Source organism: Schistocerca nitens, chromosome 3, assembly GCF_023898315.1.
Source record: "Schistocerca nitens isolate TAMUIC-IGC-003100 chromosome 3, iqSchNite1.1, whole genome shotgun sequence".
Taxonomy (NCBI): domain Eukaryota; kingdom Metazoa; phylum Arthropoda; class Insecta; order Orthoptera; family Acrididae; genus Schistocerca; species Schistocerca nitens.
In genome coordinates, this window is record NC_064616.1 from 888,166,405 (window position 1) to 888,191,677 (window position 25,273).

Below are 25,273 nucleotides of genomic sequence, written 5' to 3' on the forward strand. Positions count from 1 at the left end.
TCACTACTGCAACTTTAGTCATGTAGTGAATCACAGGAAATTATTGTTTGCTGATTATTCATAAATTGGGGCCCACCAGGGTAAACAACTGCAAGGTGTGATAATACCTGGGACCCTAACCTACACAACAGCCACATACGTGGTTTCAAAAAGTCTCCCTGTATAGGGAAACAGTGCAAGGAATTCCTACAATCAATAACAGTGCTTTTACACACACAAATGTAATTAAGATTGCACTGTAATTCAGACACGGGGAAAGGCAGTTTCAAAGCACTGTTGAACTGAAAAATTTGAACTGCAATTTACCTCTTTTTGCCAGGAATTTCTGGTTACTTTCCATGATTATATCTGTAAAATGTCCAAACTCTTCTATCTGTGCTGAAGCTTATCTTGTGCACATTACAGTTCATCTCATGGGCTGAGAGAAAAAAGGTGGAAGGAAGGAAGCAAGATAAGGGTTTAGCAACCTATCGACATCAAGGTCATTAGAGATAGAGTACAAGATTGATTGCTTCAAGGACCGAAAAGGAAGTTGGCCCTACCCCTGCAAAGAAACTACCCTACCATTTGCGGGTAGTGATTTACCTAAATCACATAAAATATATCTCTGAATGGCCAGACGCAAATTTGAACGATTGTCCTCCCGAATGTAAATCCAATGTGATAACCACTGAACCACATTGCTTAGTGAGAGGGTGAGAAACACTATTTTTCCTCTCCTGCTCGCACCACTCAGCAACATTATTACAGTGAAACTCCGCTTTTACACTTTTCAAGGGACTTAAAAAAAGGTGTAAAATGTGGGAAATAATGTTTTAAACTGTAAAAGTTATTGGATACCCCCTTGTATTTTATGTATGATATATGTACGTAACGGTCATCGAAAGACTTGTCAGGGACATGTTTATTATATAATGAAGGTTTGTTATCTAATAAAAACAACCAATGTAACTGGAGCTGATAACTGTCTGGGAAGTAGGAATGTTTGAGTCAATTTCATATGTCATAATTGATATTTTTGAAAGCCTGCAGCTGTCATTCATTATGTAAATAATGAAATACTGCACTAGTTACGTATTTTTTCATGCTTAGCACGACGCGTTTTGAGAATTTTTTCTCATTGTCAAGAGCAATTTTTGAGATTATCAGGTACTGTGCCTCACAAACTATCGTTCACATTGTTTGTCTCTGTAATATCACAAAAAATACATACATCAATACTGCACTTGACAATGAGAATAAATTCTCGAAACACATTTTGCTCAGTGTGAATAAAATACGTAACCGGCGCTGTGTTTAAACTAAAGACATTTCAGCATTGCAAAGTGAATGACAGTGTCAATTAGTGCTCCAAGTGGCCATACGCTGAAACATGCTAAATATGGTTCGACAAAGATGTCACGATGATCACAACAATCACGAATATGTGTTTGTGCAGTAGAGACAGTTTGGAAATGGTTGTGATTGGTCATAATATCTTTATTTGAACGAACCTAGTTACTCCCATCAGCCACTATGCCAAGTAGAGCTTGACAGTGGCGGGAGATAAGGCATGAATTGTTCCAACTTTTACATGTTTACCGGTTCAAATCCGTTGAGTAGAGTGCCCTGGTGTCAAGAAACTTAACCACATAATATTTGTAAACACTATTGGATGGCCAACATCATATGCCAGCATCATTTTCTCTCCACAAACATTTTTTCGTAACGCGTAAATCGCGGGAAAATTATAAATACGTTGACACAAAATCTGGGCAAATTAACATTGTGGGCATAGGAAATTTGATGGGACCGATAAAAAATGTAGTAAACGATGGGAAAACATTAATTCTGGGTACGTAAAAGCGGAGTTATACGGTAATTATTTTTCTTGCTCCACTCCATAAAGTACTACCTTTTGCACTTTCCCGAGAAGTGAAAAACATATCTGGCAATACCCGTGATAGGCCAGGAACTGCTTCATTGTTCATCAACAGATGTATTAATTTGTGGCACAACATAACACGTCACAATAATTATTTCACAATGGCTACATGTGGAAGATTCTGTATTACATAGCTGAGTTTGTGCGATGGCCAGACAAATGAGATGAGCAGGCTGAGGTCGACCAACTTCTGCCAATACAGAACTAGGGTGGCCTCATTCTCTTTGTGATCAGGCTATAGTCCACACCTGTCATCAACCTGAAATGGCTGAATGCTATGCTGGGGTCCTTGATTCAACTTTGACTACTTGAGAACTTTCCCCACTAAATTGCACAGACACTCAAGCCAATGCGATAGATTGCACAGCCTGTTATGGCAGTGTGCTTCCTGCCAGACTGGTGACCTGACATTGCAGTACTTCACCAGAGTGCTGACCATGTAACCTCGGCTCAGCTGCCACTTGCTAGACAGGATGACGCTGCACTCTGGCTGTCACATGGGGCAGCTTGTTAAGCCGAGCATCTTTTCTTGACCGATAACAGCCCCCACCTTCGAGGTCCTGAACACTGCCTGGCAACACTACAACTCTTGCATCTTTTGCTCAGAATAAATATATTTATGTAATTGCTGTTTTTATGATTTGTAATCTCACAGTTACCTGGCTCCATGACGAGCCACCCTAGTAATTGACACTCACATCTCCACCTGTAGTGGGGTACCTGACCTCATCAGCCATCCTGACACCCCATTACAACTGATGACAGAAGTGGCCAAGTAGATTTGGAGAAACATCGAAGCTCTAAAGTACGGAGTCATTATCACCACAGTGCTATGCGTGAAAAAACAGTTTCTGGTTTTTTCACACTGGAGAGCAGGCCATCTTCTACCAGATTTCCAGTTCTGGTTTGCAGGAGGAGTGCATGACAGACTGAGATGATGATTTACGGGTGTGCAAAGTGAATTTTGGAAGAAATGTATCCTAGTTTGTGCCTAGTTGTTATGGGATATGCAACTTTTGTGATTCAAGGAACATGACTCAATTGCTGCAAGTATTTTATTTTGAGTGGAGGCATCGAGTTATAGTAAAAGAAGTTATGATAGTGTTACAATTAAGTGTCCTCCTTATCATCCCACTTTTTCCTTGTTGTTTTCTTGTGTATTAGATAAAGGTTGCACAACGCTAGAGTCAAAAACACAAGCACTTACCACGCAAGAAGTGACCAAATATTTGACAGAACTGCTTAGTCGATACCAGATAATGCAGGCCGGAATAAGCAACTGGATACTTTGAACGAGTCTAATGTAGCACTACATAAGCAATGAATGCTGTAACAGAGGATAGGACCTTGTCCAGTTTCACTCTCCCACCTTAGGTTTAGCTACTGCTGGAATAGACAAGACATGAGACGATATACTGGGCTTTATGGATAATTTATTGACAGCTGTGGGGCTACAATTTTGAACAGATGGACAGCTGTTACAGATCATCAAGTTTTACCTGACGGTGGAAGCAAAAACATTTTATGTACCATGGAGACCAAAGGAATATGCGGTCATTTGATGAACTTGGGAAAGGCCTGGTACAGTGTTATAGAAAGCAGAATAGCTGCAGATTCTATCGCAAACAATTAAATGGGGTATCACAGAAGTAAAACGAGACCAAGAATTCTATAGATACGATAGGGAAGATCGATACCTATCAGTTGATGGATAGAATCGTTTTGCAGGAAGTGAAATTTAGAGCATTAGACACATTCTTTATGGGACTGCCACCTGATGTGTCAAGGAAGGTAAGTGCAGAATTGCTAGAGGACCTGGCTGGCGCTATTAGTGCAGCCTCAGCACTGACAAAAGCTGGGATAAAAAAAATGCCCTCTCTGCTGACATGAAGTGCTTTCGCTGAGGATATTCAGGGCATATTTGAAGAGAGTGTTGCCAAACACAGTGTAAAAAAAGTGAGAAAGTGGGACACTGGGAGCAAGAGCGCAGAAGTAAATGGCGTAAGGGAAAAAGGAAGAAGATAAATAATCAACTGTTAAACATGTCTGCTGAACAATGCTACCAGAAGTTTTGATGCTGTGGAAACCAAAGCAAAGGTGAAATCTTGTATGACTGGGGCAGTGGATCACTAGGATCAGTGATGTTACGTTTTCAGGTTGGAACAAAATGATTCTGGGAAAGTATGGAAGTTTTGTCTCGTGAAGGTGAGGGGCACTGCATGATCCTAGGGTTAGATTTCCTGTGTTTCATGCTGACGTCAACATTGGGCAACAGGAGGCAGATCTCAGAGGAACAGTGTTCCATCTGGGGGAAACTGTTGTTCGTAACTTGTTGCCACAGTTTTCACCTGCACAAAGACTGATAGTTTAGCAAAATTGTGGTGGATCAAACCAGCATAAATACTGCTATACATTGCCTGTCACCACTTGCAGCCAGCTGCAAAAGGTACACCACATCAGTAGTCATTGTGAAATGGATCACCTAGCAGCTACTACTAGACACTGCCTTCGCTAGCTGCGGAACTACTGTCTGTGTTCAAGTATGATGCCGCCAGAAGTCGAACTGGTGCCTTCCAGCCCGAGGACCAACTGCTGGACAGCTTTTACAGAGTTCAGGGTCCCCATCTGGAGCCCCGGTTTCCGCCTAGTTGGTTGGTTGGTTGGTTGGCTGGTTTAACAATTAAAGGGATGAAGCATTGGTCCTCCCTACGTGGAAAAGGCAAGTCGCCAAAACTGCATACCAAAGAAGCGCCTATTGCATGCAACCAAAGGAGAGAATAGCTGAACATCTACTTGAGGTCCTCAAAGTCAAAGAGTGCTTTGGGGAACATACACCCCCCCCCCCCCCCACCACCACCACCACCACCACTTACCAGAGGCACCCCACCCAAGAATGCGCAGAAAAGACTATTGACATGGACAGGGCAGAGCACAGGAAAACACAGGAAGAATACCAAGTAAAACACAGTGCACGAGAAGGGGAAAGAAGAGCAAAAGCATGGGTAGCGTGAGGGCTGGGGGAGACGACAAAGCGCAGACAGTCGGTCCCCATTCGGGGCAGAGGAGGCAAGGGTGTCCTGCCAACCCCTCAAAAAACCAAGTCAGCCACTGAGGCATCAACCGCCAGGGGTAGCGAGTTAGGAAGATTAAGAGTCCATACAATTGGGCTATGTTACGACAGTCCAGCACACTGTGGACCACCGTCAAATGGGCACCAAAACGATAGTGGGCCAGATCCTCACGATGGAGATGACCGTGAGTCAGCCAAATATGGGTGATGTAGAGCTGGTTGGGGGGAGGGGGGAGGCTGGATGCTATGGCAAGGAAGGAAAGCGGGAAGGATGAGAGGGGAGGGGAGAAGAACCCATGCCAAATATGCTAGTGAGGGTGTTCTTCCCCGAATGGCTAACACTGTGGAAATAATTTTGAAAGGGAGGTTAAGTCCCAAGAAGGGCACGAAAAAATCCAAAGAAGGGAGGGTGCCAAAGTGAGACAAGACAATAAAGGAATAGCAGGGAGAGGGGCAGGAAGCGGAGGCGCTAGCATGGGAATGGATATGGCAATGGGAAAGCATCCCAGGAGGGTAGAGGTTGCAATAGCTCGGGCCCTGTGCATGCCACACACGCGACCACAAAAGAGCTGTGGGCCCCCTGCTGGGGGACGGTTCCAGCCTGAAGCCTGACTGACAGCAAAGCTGCCACTTGCCTTGTGCAGACACACACTGCAGGTCACAGTCTCTGAACATTACGCCAATGTCCTCGAATCGACACTGCGAACTTGACTACTTTTCACACTGAGTTGTGCAGCAACAAAATCGCCACAAAGCCGGTCACAGCTGCGTGCTGTTCAACAGCCTCAGGGTGTCACGCTGCGCTACTCCGTTGGAGTGCTGACCACGTAACCTTGCCTCAGCTGCTGCCTGCTCGACAGGGCTATGTTGCACGCTGTCCATTACACGAGGCTGCTTGCTCAGCTGACCATCTTTTCCTGACCGAGACCAGCCTTCATCTTGGGGGGCACTAACAGCAGACTGGTAACACTACAACTGTTGTATCTTTTGCTTGGAATAACTGTATTTATGTAATGGCTGTTTTCACGACTTGCCGTCAGACATCCACCTAGTTCCGTAAACATCGGCCCTACTAATCGACACTCAATACCATTTTCACCTATAGCGAGGCACCTCACGTCATCAGTCATCCTGACAACGCAGGAAGCTAGAAATTATGTGTGATTCTTTTATTTTAATGATTTAAGTGTTGCTCATTTGCTTTGTGTATCATTTAGACACAAAGCCTGTTAGAAAATTTGGCATTACACAGATTCACATGAATTATTACAAGGTAACACACAAGCTGTGAAACCATTTATGTTCTATGAAAAAACCAAAAGTAATTAGTAAACATTCTCTATTACTTAAATATAATGTGCGTAAAAATTTACCTGAACTCCTGGCTGCTCCCAAAAAAGTGGCACAGAACCTCGAGTCTGGATGTAGGATGTTACTTCATTATCTAAGAATATCACCTGCTCGGTTTCCACAAAATTTGCTACATGTCCATCATCATTACTACCACGAACATTGAACCTGTGTGAACAATATTTTACTTCTGTAGTAAGGTATGTGTACAGAAACAGTGACAGCAATGATAAACATGGAAGGAAAAAAAAATCTGCCTTCACAAAAAATGCAGTTATCAAATACTACTAAAAGAATAAATTAGTCTACTGCCAAAAAGGCTTTACAATGGTTAAAATATCTCTATCAGAACAGAAACAGAGAACTGCAGTGGTCTGAAGTGCACTTTAGTTCCTACATCCTGTTGAGCCTCACGGTACAAATGACAAAAACAAAACTGGCCTCACTATCTTATCTCATGAAAATCACATAAGAACTTAACTCTGTTATTATGAGTCACCAAATGAAGCATATACCTGTTGCAAATTTGCTACTACTGAAAGCCAAGTTTATGTTCTACATATACGATAAGAAAATGGTACAACACTTGAGTACGTATTAGTGGTCCTTAATAAGCAAAATACAAGCCGTCACAAAATGAACAAATTACTCATCTTTACTGGTATTACCTTCAAAAAGATAACTGCTGTAATTTTGAACTTCCAAAATACAAACTATTTTATTGAGCTGGAAGAACTATTAATTAATAATACATATTTCCAGCATCAGTAAGATAAATATGAAAGGTAAATGAACATCCATAAAACTACACTTATTCATCTGTAAAAGAACAAAAAGTATGCTGTGTAATTTAAAGTTTTACAGTTAACAATTGTAGTATTAACAACATCCTTCAAGTCATTTTACAGTGAGTAATTGCAGTCAGCAGGTTAAAATCTGAAATGCTAGATTAACATGACGTACCACTTGAAATGTATTTAAATAAATAGTAGTACCTTGTACCAGCACGTTCACAGCTCAGGCGTGATATAATAACTGCACGAGCCTGCCTATGACCAACATAAACAGTCCTTATTTCAACACTGCCACACATAGCTTTCAGAATCCAGTTAGTAGAGCTTACACCAAACCTCAGGAGATGAATGTGGAGCATGCGATTCCTAATTAAAAGGAAAAAATTAATAAATATAACATGTTAATACAACAAATAGCATTAATCACTCTAGGGTGCTCATAACACCCCCCCCCCCTCCACACACACACACACACACACACACACACACACACACACACACACACACACACACACACACACACACAGAGAGAGAGAGAGAGAGAGAGAGAGAGAGAGAGAGAGAGAGAGAGAGAGAGAGAGAGAGAGAGAGAGAGAGAGAGAGAGGGGGGGGGGGGGGGGGGCAGCACTACATTACTGATAGCCTGTTGTAAGCAATCATCTGGGCATTTCCCTGGAATATTCTTGGAACACTAATGAACCCCACAACAGAATGACTGCACCCAGTAACAATCCCAAGTCAGCCGTCATCACCACACAAACAACAACTCAAATTTCACTTGTTTTAGCAACAATCACACATGAGTCATAAGTTAACCTACACAATGATAACAAAAAAGGTGGAAAAGATATTTCATATCACACACACATTTCTTATCTCATTCTGTCCATCAATGAGATTCAGAAGGCAGGAAATTGTGGTGCCTAGGTTGAAGCAATGTTCCTTGACTTCTGGAATGTGCTCACCTGTCACCTAGTTTGCAATACACGAAGTTGCTAAACACTGCATCAGCTTTTTGACTGAACTGAGGATTTCCTCAAAGATAGTACCTAGCATTTTGTTCTTAACAGAGAGAAATACACAGACGTAAAAGTAAATTCCAGCTAACCTAAAAGCCTTTGCTATTCAGAATAACTATAAATTATTTAGTGGATAATATCAGAAGGCTTTTCACAAAAGTTACTCTTGTTTACAGGGAAGTCACTATGCCACATTGTAGCAAAATGCAGGAAGACTTGCAGTAGACAGACATTTGAGGCAGGGACTGGCACTTCCTCCTCATCATAAATATTTGTCATTAATATTTTTTATTTATTTCGTTATTCACCCTTTGGACATTTGGCACAACAATAAACTATAGGTCAGATACATTATAGAAATAATACGTAAATGTATAAAACATATACAAAGTAGGACAGGGTTAGGTGAGAATAGGGTAGGAAGTTGAAGATATATGTAAATACATAAGTATAATGTATAAACAGGCAGAAAGATTATCCAACCACTAAATGGATGTCAGCTGTGTCTATCACATCTATACATCACATCTACTTTTACCTGGTTTATTAAAATTGATGGCTATAAGTTCCAACACACACTTACAGCCTCATATGCTGCAATCCCTGAACACTGCATAGTACTTCAGACAAAATATTCATACATACTGGGTATCCCTCCACCAGCAGTGTATTATTTTAAGATGCTGCCTGACCACTAGGAGCAGCTCATGCCAGCTGCAACTATAGGCTCCCTCTCTTTGAGCTCCTGGCTCTGTCCAATCGAACCCAGTATAGGGATCTAGACTGGGCCACAACACTGCTCTGGCAGCCGCTAGCAGAAGATGCTCAACAGCAGCTGCACTGAGCCACTAGCCATCATCCTCGGAGCCTTCGACTCCTCCAATTCTGTCCTCTCCAGTCTCACGTCTCAGACTAGTTTTCTTCTGTGGAACTTAAGACTGTGAACCTAAGCTAGTAATTACCATTATGACCTAAATCACAACAGACTTTGACTTGCTTGTATTTATATCATATTAGGAGGATCCTTTAGTACTGTCTATCAGAATCTACATTATGTTGAACGCAGTTCTTTTTGTGCCGCACTAATAAAGTACAATTTATGCACTACTTGGGAATCATCATTTATTGCATGTGTGCTTACCACTCAGGACAGAACACATCACAAACCATCACATAAAAATTATTTCTTCAGTCAAGATTCTTCTGTAAGTATGTCAAACTTATGAATAACAACATTCAGCAGCATGACAGGCAAAAATTTTTAACTGGCCGCATTATACTGAAGTTGTATGGTGGTCAGAAAGTGGTCTTGGTATGTATAATGTCTTGAAGAAGTTCTGGAAAGTTACTCATTTCATTTCTTATTTCAACATTACTCCTCAAATTCTCCCGAGAAATGTAAAAAATGCAATATGAAAAAAACTTGCTTTTGCCATATATCTGCTCATAACATGAAAAATTTTTGAATTTTTGAGTAAAATCATTCTATTCTAAACCAGATAAAATTCACTACAGTTTTGGCAATAATGAATCTCTTTGAAAAGAGCTCAATTTGGGAACAAGTAGATATCAAAACTGTAGTGTTGCTACCTGGTCTTTGAGAAAAAATTACAAGTCTTTAGCAAAAGTAATGAGAAGTAGTGTGGGAGTCGCCGAGGAACATTGCATTAACAGGTACGAGTTGGTAGCTGCCAGTGTGGCAACATGTGGATCACAATAACAGACACGCAAGAGGACTGCGAAGCCAGGATATCCGAGTGCAGCAGTAAGCCATATCACACAGCAGTAACTGTGAAGGCAGTGGGATGACATCACCACATCAGGGAAAGTCTCTCGCTACGGATGATGTGAATAGGTGCGAATAAATATGTCTGAATTTTGAGGTAGGGGATCACTTCTTATCATCGGAAACCAGCAGTAGCACCACCACGATGCCAGGGCTATGCCAGACAGTGAGACTGCTAGGCACCACCAGCAACAGCCATGAGTGCTGAGTTGCTCCCAGCACTAAGTCCCTCATTGAACTTGGTGCCACAGCCCCACCTACCTGCTAGCCATGTCTGCTGCTGCTGCTGCTGCTGAGTTCCTAGTGGGACTTGGTGCCATTGCACTAGCCACTGTCCAACTGCTGTCAGAGGGCAGCAGGTCTTAACTCGTGCACAGCTGTCTGCACACTGCCATGGTGCCACGAGTGGTGTGAGGGGCCATAGGGGCTCCACAACATTGAAGAAGGTAGCAACCCACTGTTGTCAATGGATGTGGCCTCTAAAGGTTGTCAGACCGCCATGGGCATGCCGTCAGCAATGCAGGGCACCAGCTCAGCAGCCAGGTTGGATGCCACCGCCCATACGTCAGCACCAGCCAGGGACAACAGAGGGAGGCAGATCTGCCTTGCTATGTCATCTACTAGTGTTAATAAAAGTCATTCTTAACTATCAACAGTGTTTCCACTGCACTTCCCCCCCCCCCTCCCCAAATCTCCACCACTCACCGACACACCCTTCAAAATAATGACATGGAATGCACTGCCTTAGACCTACTGAGGCAGGTGGGTGAGTGGGTGTTGATGGTGGCATTTTGAGTCTGCTCACCCAAAATTAATGGGGCCTCAAAATCCTGACAAGGGAGAGTGGTGTTAGATACAAACTCCAAAACTGCTTCTGAATCAATACTTGTGTGCCAGGCTGCACTGCTGACAAAAATGCTGTCAGACTTCTCAATAATGCCATTACAGTGAAGCAGTACTACAATTTGGACTACAGTTATGGCATCTATTTCCATCAATTACACTCATTCCAAAGAACGTCTTGAGATTATTGGACACACAATGTCTATCAAAGCAGAGGACCTTTGACAAGTAGGCTATTGTCTGCCAACAACACTACCACTAAATGCTGACTGGCATCTGCCTTTTGCCAAAAATCTGACAATCTGGCATCTCAGCCCACAGAGCCTAAAACTGGCAGGCCATTCCTGATAAACAAGCTGAGCTTGACTCGCTGCACAACACTTAGTGTACACAGTTTGACTTTCAGATAGAAATACTCAATAAATCACGTCACTGGTGTTGTAAAAAGGTGATAAACACTTTCCTGATCCTTGACATTTGGGATCAGCTTTTTTAGCATGCAAAGAAGCCGGGGACCATCATTCCTTAATCACTCTGGGCGAACTGGTTGCACAAGTTGTGGTCCAATGTGATGACAGAAATGAGGGACTTAGGACCAGAGCCATGCACTGTGACCTGCTAGTCGCTGAAGCCTGCTCGCTGACCCTTTCCACTGGCCTGCCAGCCTGCCTCAGTCTGGCAAGCCCATGCCAGCACTAGGCTGGTCCAGACAGCCTGTAGCTCGTGAACTGCAGCCAGACCCAAGCTGCAACGCTCACTCCGCGTGTTATGTGACATCTGTGTCTGCACTGCAGTGCTCGTCACACCTACATCTTGAAGGGTCATACATGTAAACTACACATGAGTAGGGTAAACTAGGACCGCAAGATCTATTCTGTTAGTGCACAAGCAGTGCTATGTACTTTTACATTTACATGCAAGAGATTTAATGAAGTTGTGTAATGTAATACGTGTTTTGATGCATTACATAGAAATAAAAAATTCTCTGTTGCTTTTTCTTTATAATTAGTATTTTTCATTCAGATACAAAAAGTGCGATGTGTACTCTACAGTAAAGAAATCTTCATATTTGTTGATGAAAAAACACAAACCACAGATTTTTTGAAAGAGTAAACTGCCACTTGACTGCATATTATCATCTTTTCTTTTGTACTATCCAGATTTTGGCTTTTATACCATTATCACATACAATGCTAAATGTTGCTTGACCATTATTAAGTCATATTTGTTAAGGCAGTCCAAAGCAGGTAAACAAGGGTAATACGTCTTTAACATGTAATTGTGCAGGAATGTGGACTCTCAAAGACATAGTACTAAGAATAAATGTAATAATACACAGTCACATGACAGTTTACTCTTTTAAGAAGTATTGCATGATTGTGGCTCAACACCATAACAAACTTTTTACAAATTATGGAGTTTGACAGTATAGTTTTATAAGACAAAAAATCTACAGTGAGTATTTACATTGATAAACATGAAATTGCTCTACTAAGCAGTGGCAGAAGAATCCATTATTATGAAACCTATATAATTTTGTATTCATTTTCTTGCATCAATTGTCAACTTTATTCTGCTCTTGGCCCCTAAATTAACAATATTGAGTAAGAAACAACAATTGTGCAAATAAATGACACTGGTACTCTGATAAGCTAGTGCCTGCCAGACTGCTGTTTTTCCTTGAAATGTTGATTTATGAGACTGTCAATATCAAGTTTAAAACAGTTTATTCTACTTTCTTAACCATAGATTAGTGCAGCAATTACATCATGGTTGCAAATTGGTGTGAAAGTATAGTTACCCACATGATGACATCCTAACATATCTACAGAGTTCATTCAGAAATTGATTTGAAAAATGACAGTTCACTGCTTGCTCCACACCTGTAAGTAGCATCAAGTATGATACTTCAAGGCTTCATGGAATGTGATCTCTTCCTTTGGGTTCAACAAGTTAGAGGAATTGACTCAGGATGGTGAGTTGCATTTATCTTTTGGAAAACACACAGTCAATTGCAGAAAACATACTGAGGCAATTGACATTTCCTGCCCCACTATATGGTCCATATTCATCAAATCTAAAGTCACATCAGTAAAAAAATAAATTCAAAATATCTATTTGACACTTCCACTTTCCACTCCCAAACAAAAATACCTCTCTATGAAGTCTTTCACAACTGGATCCTTGGGTATAAATTTCTCAGTTAACTTGTGTCAGACTCAGATAAACCACAAAGCTTTTGATGCAAGAGGCTGAGATCGAAAGCCTAAAATTTTATTCTAATCTGATGTGGCAAGTTACTCAAGAACTTTTTTTCCCAAAAAATCTCTCTCTCCTGAGATATTTCCTCAGAGCATCTCTCCTATTCCACCATTTATAAGTTCCCACATTGACACAACAAGATAACACAAAGAGGTTCCCCATTATTTTATTTGAGACAGAACCATGTTCACAGCGTTCATACACTACCACCTGAAAGCAGATCAACTTGAACAATACCAATTAGAAGTATATGATGAAAGATGGTTCTCTTCGTTCAACAATACTACATACACAACTGCAATAGTAGTAGTCCATTTGTGTATTGACTAGCTTCTTCTTCTGACAAGGATAAGAATTCTCCAGATATGCTGTTTCCCTGTGGTTTAGAGCATACTATTTCCTGGGTTGATCATTTTAGGACTGTGCTACCATCCAAGACCAAGTATCTGTTTCATGTCACAGGTCCAAGAAGTTCACTTTGCTATTTCTGCCACCCAAAATCACGCTGTCTCTCACGTCATGAAAAATATTCTTACAATAGTTCATTTTCCAAACAGTAAGTTTGAATATCCTTAACAATTATATTCACCATACGATCACATGTTGTACTTAGTGAAATTCTTCAGTTAGAGATGCAAATTACATGAAATACCCACTGGATCGCCACAATTTCTTTCTCATAAGGAACTGCAAAAAACTGATTGATAACAGTTTATAGTAAGAAAATGAAAGAAAAAGCTTCATTTCTTTATGATCAGTAATTTGTAATTCTTCTTAATTTTGTCTAAGTCAGTGACAGTAGAAGCCAGTGCTTACATAGTGTATGGAACTAGGTCACTTGTCAAGTTCAAACTGTGCTGCAATACATGTCTACTGACAGCAGGCAGCCCAGTAGAGTGGAGCCCAGAAAGCCAGCCTGGGCATAGGGGGACCCAGTAACTCTAGGCCACATTAAACCAACATAAGCTATGCGAACCTGCCCTTTCTCGGGCAGGTAGCATGGGCTGGCAGCATGTGACGCGCATCACTATTGAGGACACACATCTACTATATCTCCGGTATTTCTTTGCCAATTTCTCCTTGTCTGTCAATTTGTGCATAAATGAGTCCTCTACTTACAAAAAAATTTGTGCATGCTACCCTCACTGCAAATCTGCCATACAGTTGATGACTTTCCACAAACATCTGTCGCATTTACCCTTTGTTGTCTGCTATACATCTCTTTTACAGCAGACACCAACCCCCCCCCCCTCCACGACACACACACACACACACACACACACACACACACACACACACAGTGTCGTCAAGAGTTCCCTCCCCCTTAAAGCATTTGAAACAGTCAATCACTTTTTTTGCTCATCATGTCCTACACTCTTGTACCAACATCACGTGGATCTCCACAACAAATTTTTGTGCTTTCTAACAACTCTGTATGTTTATTACATTATATTATGTCATGATCTTCAACTCACAATGTTGTGTGTTTACTGGAAGTAGCAAAGAAGTTCCCATAGCTTACTGGGTTCAATGTTATGACTTTTTTCTTTGTCTTTTCAAGTGCGTGCACAAATTACTGGCATTTTAGTATTAGTTGATCAATGAACTTTTTATATGCATATTTTATTTATGGGTACGAACCACTTATTCACATGTATTACCATATCTATTCTTCACATCCACCTCAACTTATCTGAAGTACTCATAGAGCAATACCATATGAAGCAGCAACGCTTACACTCTTACTGCTAGTAATTCGTGGCTGTCATGTTTAAATTCACTTTTCCTACAATTAAATAACAGTCATCTCATCATTACATTATTAAATTGTCAAAAACCCAGCTACTACTAGAATATCGTAATTCCCATGATCGCTTGTGACACACATTACCAATACTTGTTTCATGGACAGTAACTTTTAGCAGTTTATATTATCAGTATCAGTATGTCACGCAAATATGAACTGTGAAAAACTGCAAAATAAGTACTGACTTTGACACAAAACAATTTTGGAATCACACCTATACTGACCAGTTTTAAAACATGCTTCATCATCTTACATACACTCCTGGAAATTGAAATAAGAACACCGTGAATTCATTGTCCCAGGAAGGGGAAACTTTATTGACACATTCCTGGGGTCAGATACATCACATGATCACACTGACAGAACCACAGGCACATAGACACAGGCAACAGAGCATGCACAATGTCGGCACTAGTACAGTGTATATCCACCTTTCGCAGCAATGCAGGCTGCTATTCTCCCATGGAGACGATCGTAGAGATGCTGGATGTAGTCCTGTGGAACGGCTTGCCATGCCATTTCCACCTGGCGCCTCAGTTGGACCAGCGTTCGTGCTGGACGTGCAGACCGCGTGAGACGACGCTTCATCCAGTCCCAAACATGCTCAATGGGGGACAGATCCGGAGATCTTGCTGGCCAGGGTAGTTGACTTACACCTTCTAGAGCACGTTGGGTGGCACGGGATACATGCGGACGTGCATTGTCCTGTTGGAACAGCAAGTTCCCTTGCCGGTCTAGGAATGGTAGAACGATGGGTTCGATGACGGTTTGGATGTACCGTGCACTATTCAGTGTCCCCTCGACGATCACCAGTGGTGTACGGCCAGTGTAGGAGATCGCTCCCCACACCATGATGCCGGGTGTTGGCCCTGTGTGCCTCGGTCGTATGCAGTCCTGATTGTGGCGCTCACCTGCACGGCGCCAAACACGCATACGACCATCATTGGCACCAAGGCAGAAGCGACTCTCATCGCTGAAGACGACACGTCTCCATTCGTCCCTCCATTCACGCCTGTCGCGACACCACTGGAGGCGGGCTGCACGATGTTGGGGCGTGAGCAGAAGACGGCCTAACGGTGTGCGGGACCGTAGCCCAGCTTCATGGAGACGGTTGCGAATGGTCCTCGCCGATACCCCAGGAGCAACAGTGTCCCTAATTTGCTGGGAAGTGGCGGTGCGGTCCCCTACGGCACTGCGTAGGATCCTACGGTCTTGGCGTGCATCCGTGCGTCGCTGCGGTCCGGTCCCAGGTTGACGGGCACGTGCACCTTCCGCCGACCACTGGCGACAACATCGATGTACTGTGGAGACCTCACGTCCCACGTGTTGAGCAATTCGGCGGTACGTCCACCCGGCCTCCCGCATGCCCACTATACGCCCTCGCTCAAAGTCCGTCAACTGCACATACGGTTCACGTCCACGCTGTCGCGGCATGCTTCCAGTGTTAAAGACTGCGATGGAGCTCCGTATGCCACGGCAAACTGGCTGACACTGACGGCGGCGGTGCACAAATGCTGCGCAGCTAGCGCCATTCGACGGCCAACACCGCGGTTCCTGGTGTGTCCGCTGTGCCGTGCGTGTGATCATTGCTTGTGCAGCCCTCTCGCAGTGTCCGGAGCAAGTATGGTGGGTCTGACACACCGGTGTCAATGTGTTCTTTTTTCCATTTCCAGGAGTGTATATTGCAGAAGTATCACAAGTAAAAATTAGAGAAACCATATTACTATAAAAACTACCCATAAACTGAACGAAAATAAATTCAAAACATAGTGGCACCAAATGGATTACACATGTACAGAATATTGTTTAACAAGTTACTGTATCATTTGGCATATTAATGTTAATGTGTAGTTCAGGGTACCTCACAAACAATGGTATGAGTAAATACTGGCACAAATGGCAGTGTTCAGAAATTAGCCATACAAACAACATTTCAGGCACTGTTTTGAACTTGCATTCTTTGAAGAAAATACGGTCCTTCCTCTTCTCTCCCTCAAATTATTATTTGCATTTCAATTCCTGTCCAAACAATTGTCTCATTGTTTACTTACCAAAAAAACCTGTTGTCAGTCTCCCCTGTTCTTTGTCTTCGTTGGGCACACAGAGTTATGTCGAGGCTCTCATTTGATAATGACCATGAGAAGTAAAAAGTACCCGAATTCAACAGTTTTCTGACTTCTGAAATGCGTTCCTCATCTTGTGGTTGGTTCCGTAGTGACACAAATGTAGTCTGAGTGATGCGAAAAATTTCAGAGTCTGCTATCTTTCCTACTGATACACATCCTGTCACCATTACCAAGTACAGCACTGTACTTTCTCCTGTAATGCAAAAAATTCGAATTGCACAACTAAGAAGTAATTCAAACAAGTACAAGTAATGTTCATTCTTTCAAGTAAAAATATTATCCATTCTTTACAGTTTCACACACACACACACACACACACACACACACACACACACAGAGAGAGAGAGAGAGAGAGAGAGAGAGAGAGAGAGAGAGAGAGAGAGAGAACTCTACCCAAACCCAAAAGTTAAGCTGATGTTTTTCCTTCTTGCCTATGACCCTTAATGACTCTTTCTTGGATTCTCTATTGGTTTAACAACCAAATGTGTTACTAACTTTGAAAAAGAGATGCAGTGAGATAAGGACTACTCGTTTTCTGTGGCAGGTATCAGGTGGGCATATTGCGTTGCATGTTCCACAGTAACAGCCTAATAATTCACTCAAATACCGGCATACATCCAAGAACTGCTTTTTTACTTCATAAGGGCTGTAGAACAAAATCTATTCACATACAGTATGCAATATATCTAAGTTAAATGAAAAATAAGAATGCCCAATTACAGTGTACATACTAGCACATGAAAGAAATAAATCCACACATTCCAGTGTCATATATCCAGGCAATGCTGGATAAGGACTTAATGTTTTAACACACTAAACTATCCAGACTGGAATGAAATAATAAATATTGTTGTAAAATTCTGCAAAAATACAAAATATATTAAGTCACAAAAAGGTAAGCTATAGTACCGAACAACCACACCAGTATTAACAAACAAAAACAAACTACTTAAAAAATATTTACAAAACAGGAAAACTGAATACTGGTGTTCCTAACACGACAGCCACAGTCAGTTCAAATGAAGAATGTGGTATTGAAGATAAGATCTGACTTGTGACATGATGATGATGTGGCGTCATATAGGGGCTGTGTTTGGATGATGGTTTGCAACAAGTGCACATTTTGAAGCACAGGTGTGTAGTTTGAGATGACACACTTAAGGTAAATTTTATTGTCAGGAATGTCGTTGAATGTGTCGTTATTTGTAAAGGACTGTTATGTGTGTTGGCTGCCAAACAGAAATTTCTCTGACCATGAACTTCAATAGCTGAATGTTGTTGGAGAAAACGCATGAAATTATACACCATGCACCACATCTTTCTTGCAGAAGTATGGTGTATTGGCTGAATATGTGAAATGTTATACATGTAGAAAACTAACGAAGATGATTGACAACTCCTTCCTGTAATGGTAATAGGTTTATGTGATGATCTCAAGAGGCAAATAATGGTGGTTGATTTGATGGGGCACATGGTGTGGTAACACAAGGTTAACACTGTTGCAGATTTTACTTATTATTTTCTTTACAGTTCATCAGTGTCACTTTATGTTCACAATATGGGAGTCAGTGCTCACTGATTGGTTTTCTTTTTGTTAGGAACTTTATTTCTGACCATAAAATTTAGAGGCAGATGAGGAACCTGGGGCACTAGCAGAAATTGACGAGAGGCTTTTGGGATAGTTTAGTACAAGAAGAGTACGAAATCTGTTGGTACTTGGCTGTAGGGCAGATGTTTCAAGGAGTGGAAGTTATGAGGTGTTGTTTACTTTAGTAAGTGGATGCACTAAGAGGGTGCTTGTTGGATTCATAGAAGAGTATACTGAGGAGGGATCAAGCATATTACTGGATTCTTTTGTTTCATATTGGGATTTGGGGAAGAGAAGGTTTCATAATTTAATGGTTAATCGTATAAATGAATTTTAAAAAATTCTATAACTAGGGTTAGTATTAATAATACAAAGGCATGTTGAGGAACAATAAAATCTGTTTTGGGGAGGGGTAAAAAAGTGCTCGTCTCCCTTGCAGACTCACTTGAAACTACCAAAAAATAAAATGTGACAAAACCATATAAAATGTACCATAAGATCATGGTATCCCAATCTCCAGCTAGCCTATATAGTTCAATCATAGACCGGGGTACCAATTAATTCCCCCCCAACACAACTATAAAAGTCGATTATCCCAATCTCCAGTTTACCTCTATACCTCAACCCTACAATAGGATACCAACAAACACTCCCCCCACCCCCTTAAAGCTACAACATTTCACCTATATAGGTCAACTCTAGAGTAAAAGTGCACTTATGGTGTCTGCAGCTTTCCTGTTGCATTTGGTAATTGTAAGCGTAGTGAATGATGGGAAGTGAACATGATGAATGACGAGGCAGATAGATCAAGACAATGGAATCCATGACAAAATAGTTTTCGATAAATGTCATGAGTGGTTCAATGTTTTTTATTCAAATCATGGTAGGAGGTAGGTGGATCAATGTTTTTAATTATATCATGGGAGAAGGTATATGGATCAATGTTTATTAATAACAGAGTTTCATGTTCGGTACATTAACAAAATTTACTTAAAAACATCTATCCACTTAACTCAGTGGTTACGCAGGCACTTAAGAGTACTGTTTAAATTCTACAACATTTTCTGTTTTATATGACAACACTAAAGCATGCTATCTCTTCATATGCCACGTCAAAATAGTAGGAAGTTTTATGTTTTCAAGAATTTTCTGTTTATTATAGTTTATTTTGAAAGGACGTAAATTTTCCAATAACTTAATGTTAATTTTCTTGTTTTGGTATAAGAAAACAGATACTAGCTGATGCCTCTTGGTTTTCAGTGGGCATGTGGGTAGTTAATAGAGGTGGATGTTTGGGAGAGCAACATTTCAACACTTGTTATTGAGGTATCAGCTGCAGCCTTGCATTATAATTGATGTACTACTTTTTGGATATTACTGTTTTACAGAGTTCACTGTAGCTACAGGCGTTTATGGAATATACCAACACCATTAGTTTCTTTCCTCCCCTTTCAACATCACTATTTCACATCTAGTTAATATTGTGGAGTCAAGTTTATTTAAGTAAATTGGTGATAACAACATTAGTTTTATTGTGTTTTAGGGGATTTATACGTGAGGTTAGCGGATTTTTGTATTGGGTGGGGCATGGACTGGGGTGCTTCAGTTTGTCCCTGCACCAGATCCCCAACTTCCTCTGGGTATTCCATTAATTACATAGTTGCTTTATTATTTTTAAAATATTTTAAGAATGGAATTTTTTCTATTTATTGTGGTTGTATGAATTACATCATAGCTGCTATCTTGAATTTGGACGAATTGTATGTGTTCATCATTAAACGAGATCATCGGTCAAAGTTGACACCTCGTATTCAATGGTTTGATGTTCACCCACAGATACTACGACAACAAAAAACAATCACAACTATCAATCAGCAGTAACATTTTGACTAACTGGTGCATGGGAAAGAGCTACCCCTGGTGTTTTACATAATTTAAGCACAGTAGTTCAAACATATGCAAATACTTCTATTTCTTTATTATCTAATACAATGTTTCTGAATTTATCTAACAATTTTAATTAGCGGCATTTATACAGGAGTGAATGCTGGCAATGATGGACTCTGCTTGAAATTGAAAATGGCAGAACAAATCACAAGAACAAGGTCAACATGACACAACAGTAATGTGTAGATAAATAAATGGCCAGGCTGGGGGAAGGAAGTTTTAAACTTTTACCTGGAAGCTTCAAATATATGGTATAGTAAAACAAAGTTATTGTAACTCCAGTATCTGATATATAAATATGGATAAAATCTTTCAGATTACGTGGTGGCATCCAGGAAAAAATTGACTTGTGATAGGGCTTTGGTTGACAAACATGAAGGTACAGTCCAACACCTTACATGTTCCACCTAGACATCGAAAACTGGCATTATCATGTAGCATCTTTTGTCACTTTTGCTACATAAAATGAATGTTTGTCCTCCACCAGTACCATTTATGGGACTAAATGTGGGAAAGCATGAGAAATGGTACAAAATTCAGGTCTAGGGAACAATGCAATCCACTGGTATATTCTTCAAAGGGTGATCCAAGTTACACAGATACAGCCTGCAATGTTTATGTTTGAGATGTTTTCAACGGATGTTGTTTGTATGTTTTGTTTACAGTGTATCATTAGTTCATGTACATTTCAACGGCTTAGAGTGTCACATTTACTACATCAAAATAGGTCTAACTGAGATCAAAAAGTATGATTGTACGGGGGTATCAAGCGAAATTTGTAACTGGAATGAGGATTTTTAGGTAGGGAGGATGCAGCATGTTATCTTGGATGGAAAGTCGTCGTCATATGTGGAAGTAATTTTGGATGGATGGGCCCTAGCGATGTGGGTTTAGACCCTTGCTGTTTACATTGTATATTAATGACCACGCAAACAGTGTTAATAGTAACCTCATGATTTTTGCAGACGATGCAGTTATCTATAATCTAGTACTGCCTGAAAGAAGTTGCAGAAGTATTCAGTCAGATCTTGATCAGATTTCAAAGCAGTGAAGAAATTGTCAACTTGCTTCAAAAGCTCATAAATGTAAAATTTTTTAGATCACAAAATGTAAAAAACTTATTATCTTATGACTACAATATCAGTGAGTCACTGTTGTAATAAGTCAATTCATACAAATAGCTGGGTGTAACACTTTGTAGGTATAGGAAACAGAAGGATCACACAGGCTCAGTTGTAGGTAAAGCAAAACGCAATGAGTCTACAACGGAGTTTGTTTACAAATCATTCATGCGACCAACCATAGAATACTTTCAAGTGTGTGGGACATGCACCTAATAGGACTAACAGGGTATATTGAATGTGTAAGGGGAAGTGCAGCACAAACGGTCACAGGTTTGTTTGACCCATGGGGGGAATGACACAGATCTGATGAAAAAACTGAACAGGCAGACTATTCAAGGTAGGCACAAACTATCCCTTGAAAGCCTATTTACAAATTTTCAACAACTGGCTTTAAATGACTCCATGGATATACAGTACTACAACCCCCTATGTTTACTACTTAAGGGATAGTGAGATTAAGATTACAGCAGAACCAGAGGCATCTGAACAATCATTCTTCCCACACTCCATACATTAATGAAACAGTTCTAGAAACCCCAATAACTGATACCACTTCACAGCGATCTGCAGGGTACCGATGTACATGTAGATAATGATCTACTGAGAAGCAGAGCTTGGATAATTTTGAATACTAGACCTATACATATATTGGTTAATGGAGACAGTGTTCCATACAAAATTATTTAGTTTGAGTATGACAGTGGTCCCCTGTGGTCAAAGACTGATCTGTACCATAGCCTGAGGTCTATGTTTGGTACGAAGGTGATAATTTGCTTGTGAGGTGGTCAACTACAAGATAAAAACTGTGGCAACAATTTGATCTATAGGCCAAAGTCTATGTTTGCTCCATATTTGACATACTTATCAGTAAAAATGCCAGTAACTAGAACTGCACTAGAAAAAACCTGTGTTGCAAGATAAATAAATCCCTAGCAACTGGTTTGGTGCATGACACATACGTTAATATATATATTTTTTTCTAGATTTCATTGGCAGATACGCAGTTTTAAATTTTTTTATTTGCCAACTTTTAATTTTGAGTGTTTTATCACACAAAAAGCCCAGTTCCTTTGAAGGTCTGATTAGTTTGTTGATAACATAATTGTGTTTGGTAGTGACATCATCTGTTAGTTGTTTCCTGAGGTTCAGTTCTCTGCCATCATAATATTTGTGGGGTATTGTGTTGTCCATCATTCCTCCAAATTCAGCCATAAGCAATATGTGTATCGTATGCATCTATTCTACAATCAGTCATGGTCATATGACAAGAAAAGGAGGTGTGCAATGCTCCACGTAGTTTTGTATTCAGTTGATGATACATAAGTAAAAAGAAAAACACACATGTAGTACAGTACATCAGAATATACTCAGTCCATATAGAATACATACAAATCAGAGAAAGATTAATAAAAATGAACAGCTGATAGTTTGTATACATTTCCTGTGCACGATTGCACTTAGAACATTCTTATAAACAAGAGAAGAAATGCATATTACTTCTGATGTTTCTGTTCTGCTTAATAATTTCTACAAAGAAGGGGTCTACATGTTACAAATTTAAACTTAACTGAAAGATCTTTCGGCAGACATGTGTACACTAAAGGAAATAAACTAACCAAACAATAGATTATAAAAGCTAAGAATTAATATTTTAACGATAACTCTGTAAGGAATAGAAACTAAAATTACTAATTCCTTATGGTGAAATACTACCTATAGCTTCGAAATACAAGGAACCGCAAACATGTCAGTAAGGATACCGATATTACCTGCATTAAGTTGCAGGACTCCAAGACAGCCGTAAGCATCGAGCAGCTTCGTATACTGCCGTTTGACAGATTCCACCTCTAATGGAGCTGAAACAATAACATTTGGTATAACTTCTCACTTCCTGCCGGTGTGTTTAGACACAATATCAGTGACAGTTATAAACATTCATGAGGAGCTTGAACACTTTTAACAACTGCAAATAACCACAAACTGAAGTCGGCTAGGGGCAGGCGAGGGCAAACGCTGTGCTTTCAGTACAGCAACTGTCATCATTGTCTGTCAATAATAGTGATCAAGAAAGTGTATAGTCACCGGGCACAACCACTAAAAACACACAAGAAATACTTACACAAGACTGCTACTGCCTGTGATTCAAACAGGAGGGACTCTTCTCTGTTTCTCTGCTCCAGCAGGATACTGTAAGGTTTCGGTGGATTCACTTTTTCAGAAACTTTAAAGCCTTTTCCCATTGCCATGATTTTCTGTTGTTGGTAAAACGGCAATCTACTATAAATAACGTTTACGTACACGTAATATTAATAGTAACAGTTGTTCTTGTTTTAAGAAGTCTCGCGTCACTCGAACATATCAATTTTGACATCTGTTTTCATCCAACCACAACACATTCCCGCCCCCCTCATACACATACATGCACACCCCCACTCTTTTCGCTTGAAACTCTTTGAGTAGAGATCCACGGAAGAGACTCCACACCACAAAGATCATTACCAAAGCCGCTAAGAATTGCATTTGAAACGTAAAACACTTCTTATATTTCTCACTATTTTAAAATATGGTAGACTGATTATTACTGAAACCTAAAATAGGCTATCTAACTGATAAACTTGCACGTGCGATTTTTCTACTGTATAAACTAAGATATTCTACAAAAAAAAACGTACTAAATCTCTGTTGCTACGCGGTTTTTCAGTTGCAGCTGCAGTATTGGATAATGTTATGGGGAAATTCACTAGGTGTAAACTGAGTTTTTAGATAGTAGGAAAAAGCAATCAGACGTATTCAAGGATCGCGTATTGCAGAATCCTGTAAGAAACATTTCAGTCTACTTCATATAACGACACTCCCACGTCTTTATGCATGTAACCACTTAATATATGTAAAAGATAATATATAGAAATTTACTCCGAGAATGAATGTACTTATGCGCAATACCAGAAACAACTGCATGCAAGCCATGCCATATTAAAGTCTTTCACTGATACAAATTAGCCACAGATGTATAATAAGTTGAGCAATCAGAAAATCTGCAATATTTCTGGGCGAAAACAGCTTTCGAAGAATCTAGAGACTTTCGTAACAAAAGTGTTGTGTTTTTCATTCATGCTATAGACACTGAACACATTAATCCAGTTCATGACTTTAAGGAGATTCCTAATATAATCAATTTTTGACTAACTGGCTAATCCTTGAACTCAGTAACAGCTGTTCTTGTTTTAAGAAGGCTCGCGTCACTCGAACACATCAAATTTTCTCCTTATCAGTATTAACATTTAACAAGAGGAACACGTGTTATTGTTTGAGGGACCATTGCTTCTTGTTTCTGTAAAATAGTTTTGTTCATTGGACCTTTTCACGAACATATTATTAGTGGCTGTAGTTAAGCTAATGATAGTATTAGCGACTGAAGTAACTTCTTACTCGAAGGGTTCATCATAAAACCTACATTAAAATCACCAGCAAACACATTTTCTTTGTTTAAATGAAAGCTCCGCCATTTGACTGCATAGATTATTCATTCTGTTTTACAATCATGATTTTGACCCTTGACCATTTTCAAGTACCGCACAAAAATTCCTGTTTTGCTGGGCTTGTATAGTTGGAGTCACGAAGGATGTCGGTCGA

At 40.3% G+C, this 25,273-nt stretch overlaps 1 protein-coding gene across 1 annotated transcript in view; it reads right to left on the reverse strand.

The window, feature by feature from the left end:
• The window catches only part of LOC126248939 (synaptojanin-1), a 133,553-nt gene extending 109,490 nt beyond the window's left edge, over window positions 1–24,063 (reverse strand). Inside the window, exons 1-5 of the mRNA XM_049950453.1 lie at window positions 23,760–24,063; window positions 23,410–23,496; window positions 16,907–17,174; window positions 7,340–7,504; window positions 6,368–6,512 (exon numbers count right to left, since the gene is read on the reverse strand). Of these exons, the coding sequence (XP_049806410.1) occupies window positions 6,368–6,512; window positions 7,340–7,504; window positions 16,907–17,174; window positions 23,410–23,496; window positions 23,760–23,886 (792 nt within the window). The 5' untranslated portion in view covers window positions 23,887–24,063. The remainder of the gene's footprint in view (window positions 1–6,367; window positions 6,513–7,339; window positions 7,505–16,906; window positions 17,175–23,409; window positions 23,497–23,759) is intronic.
• Between the last annotated feature and the right edge of the window lie 1,210 nt (window positions 24,064–25,273).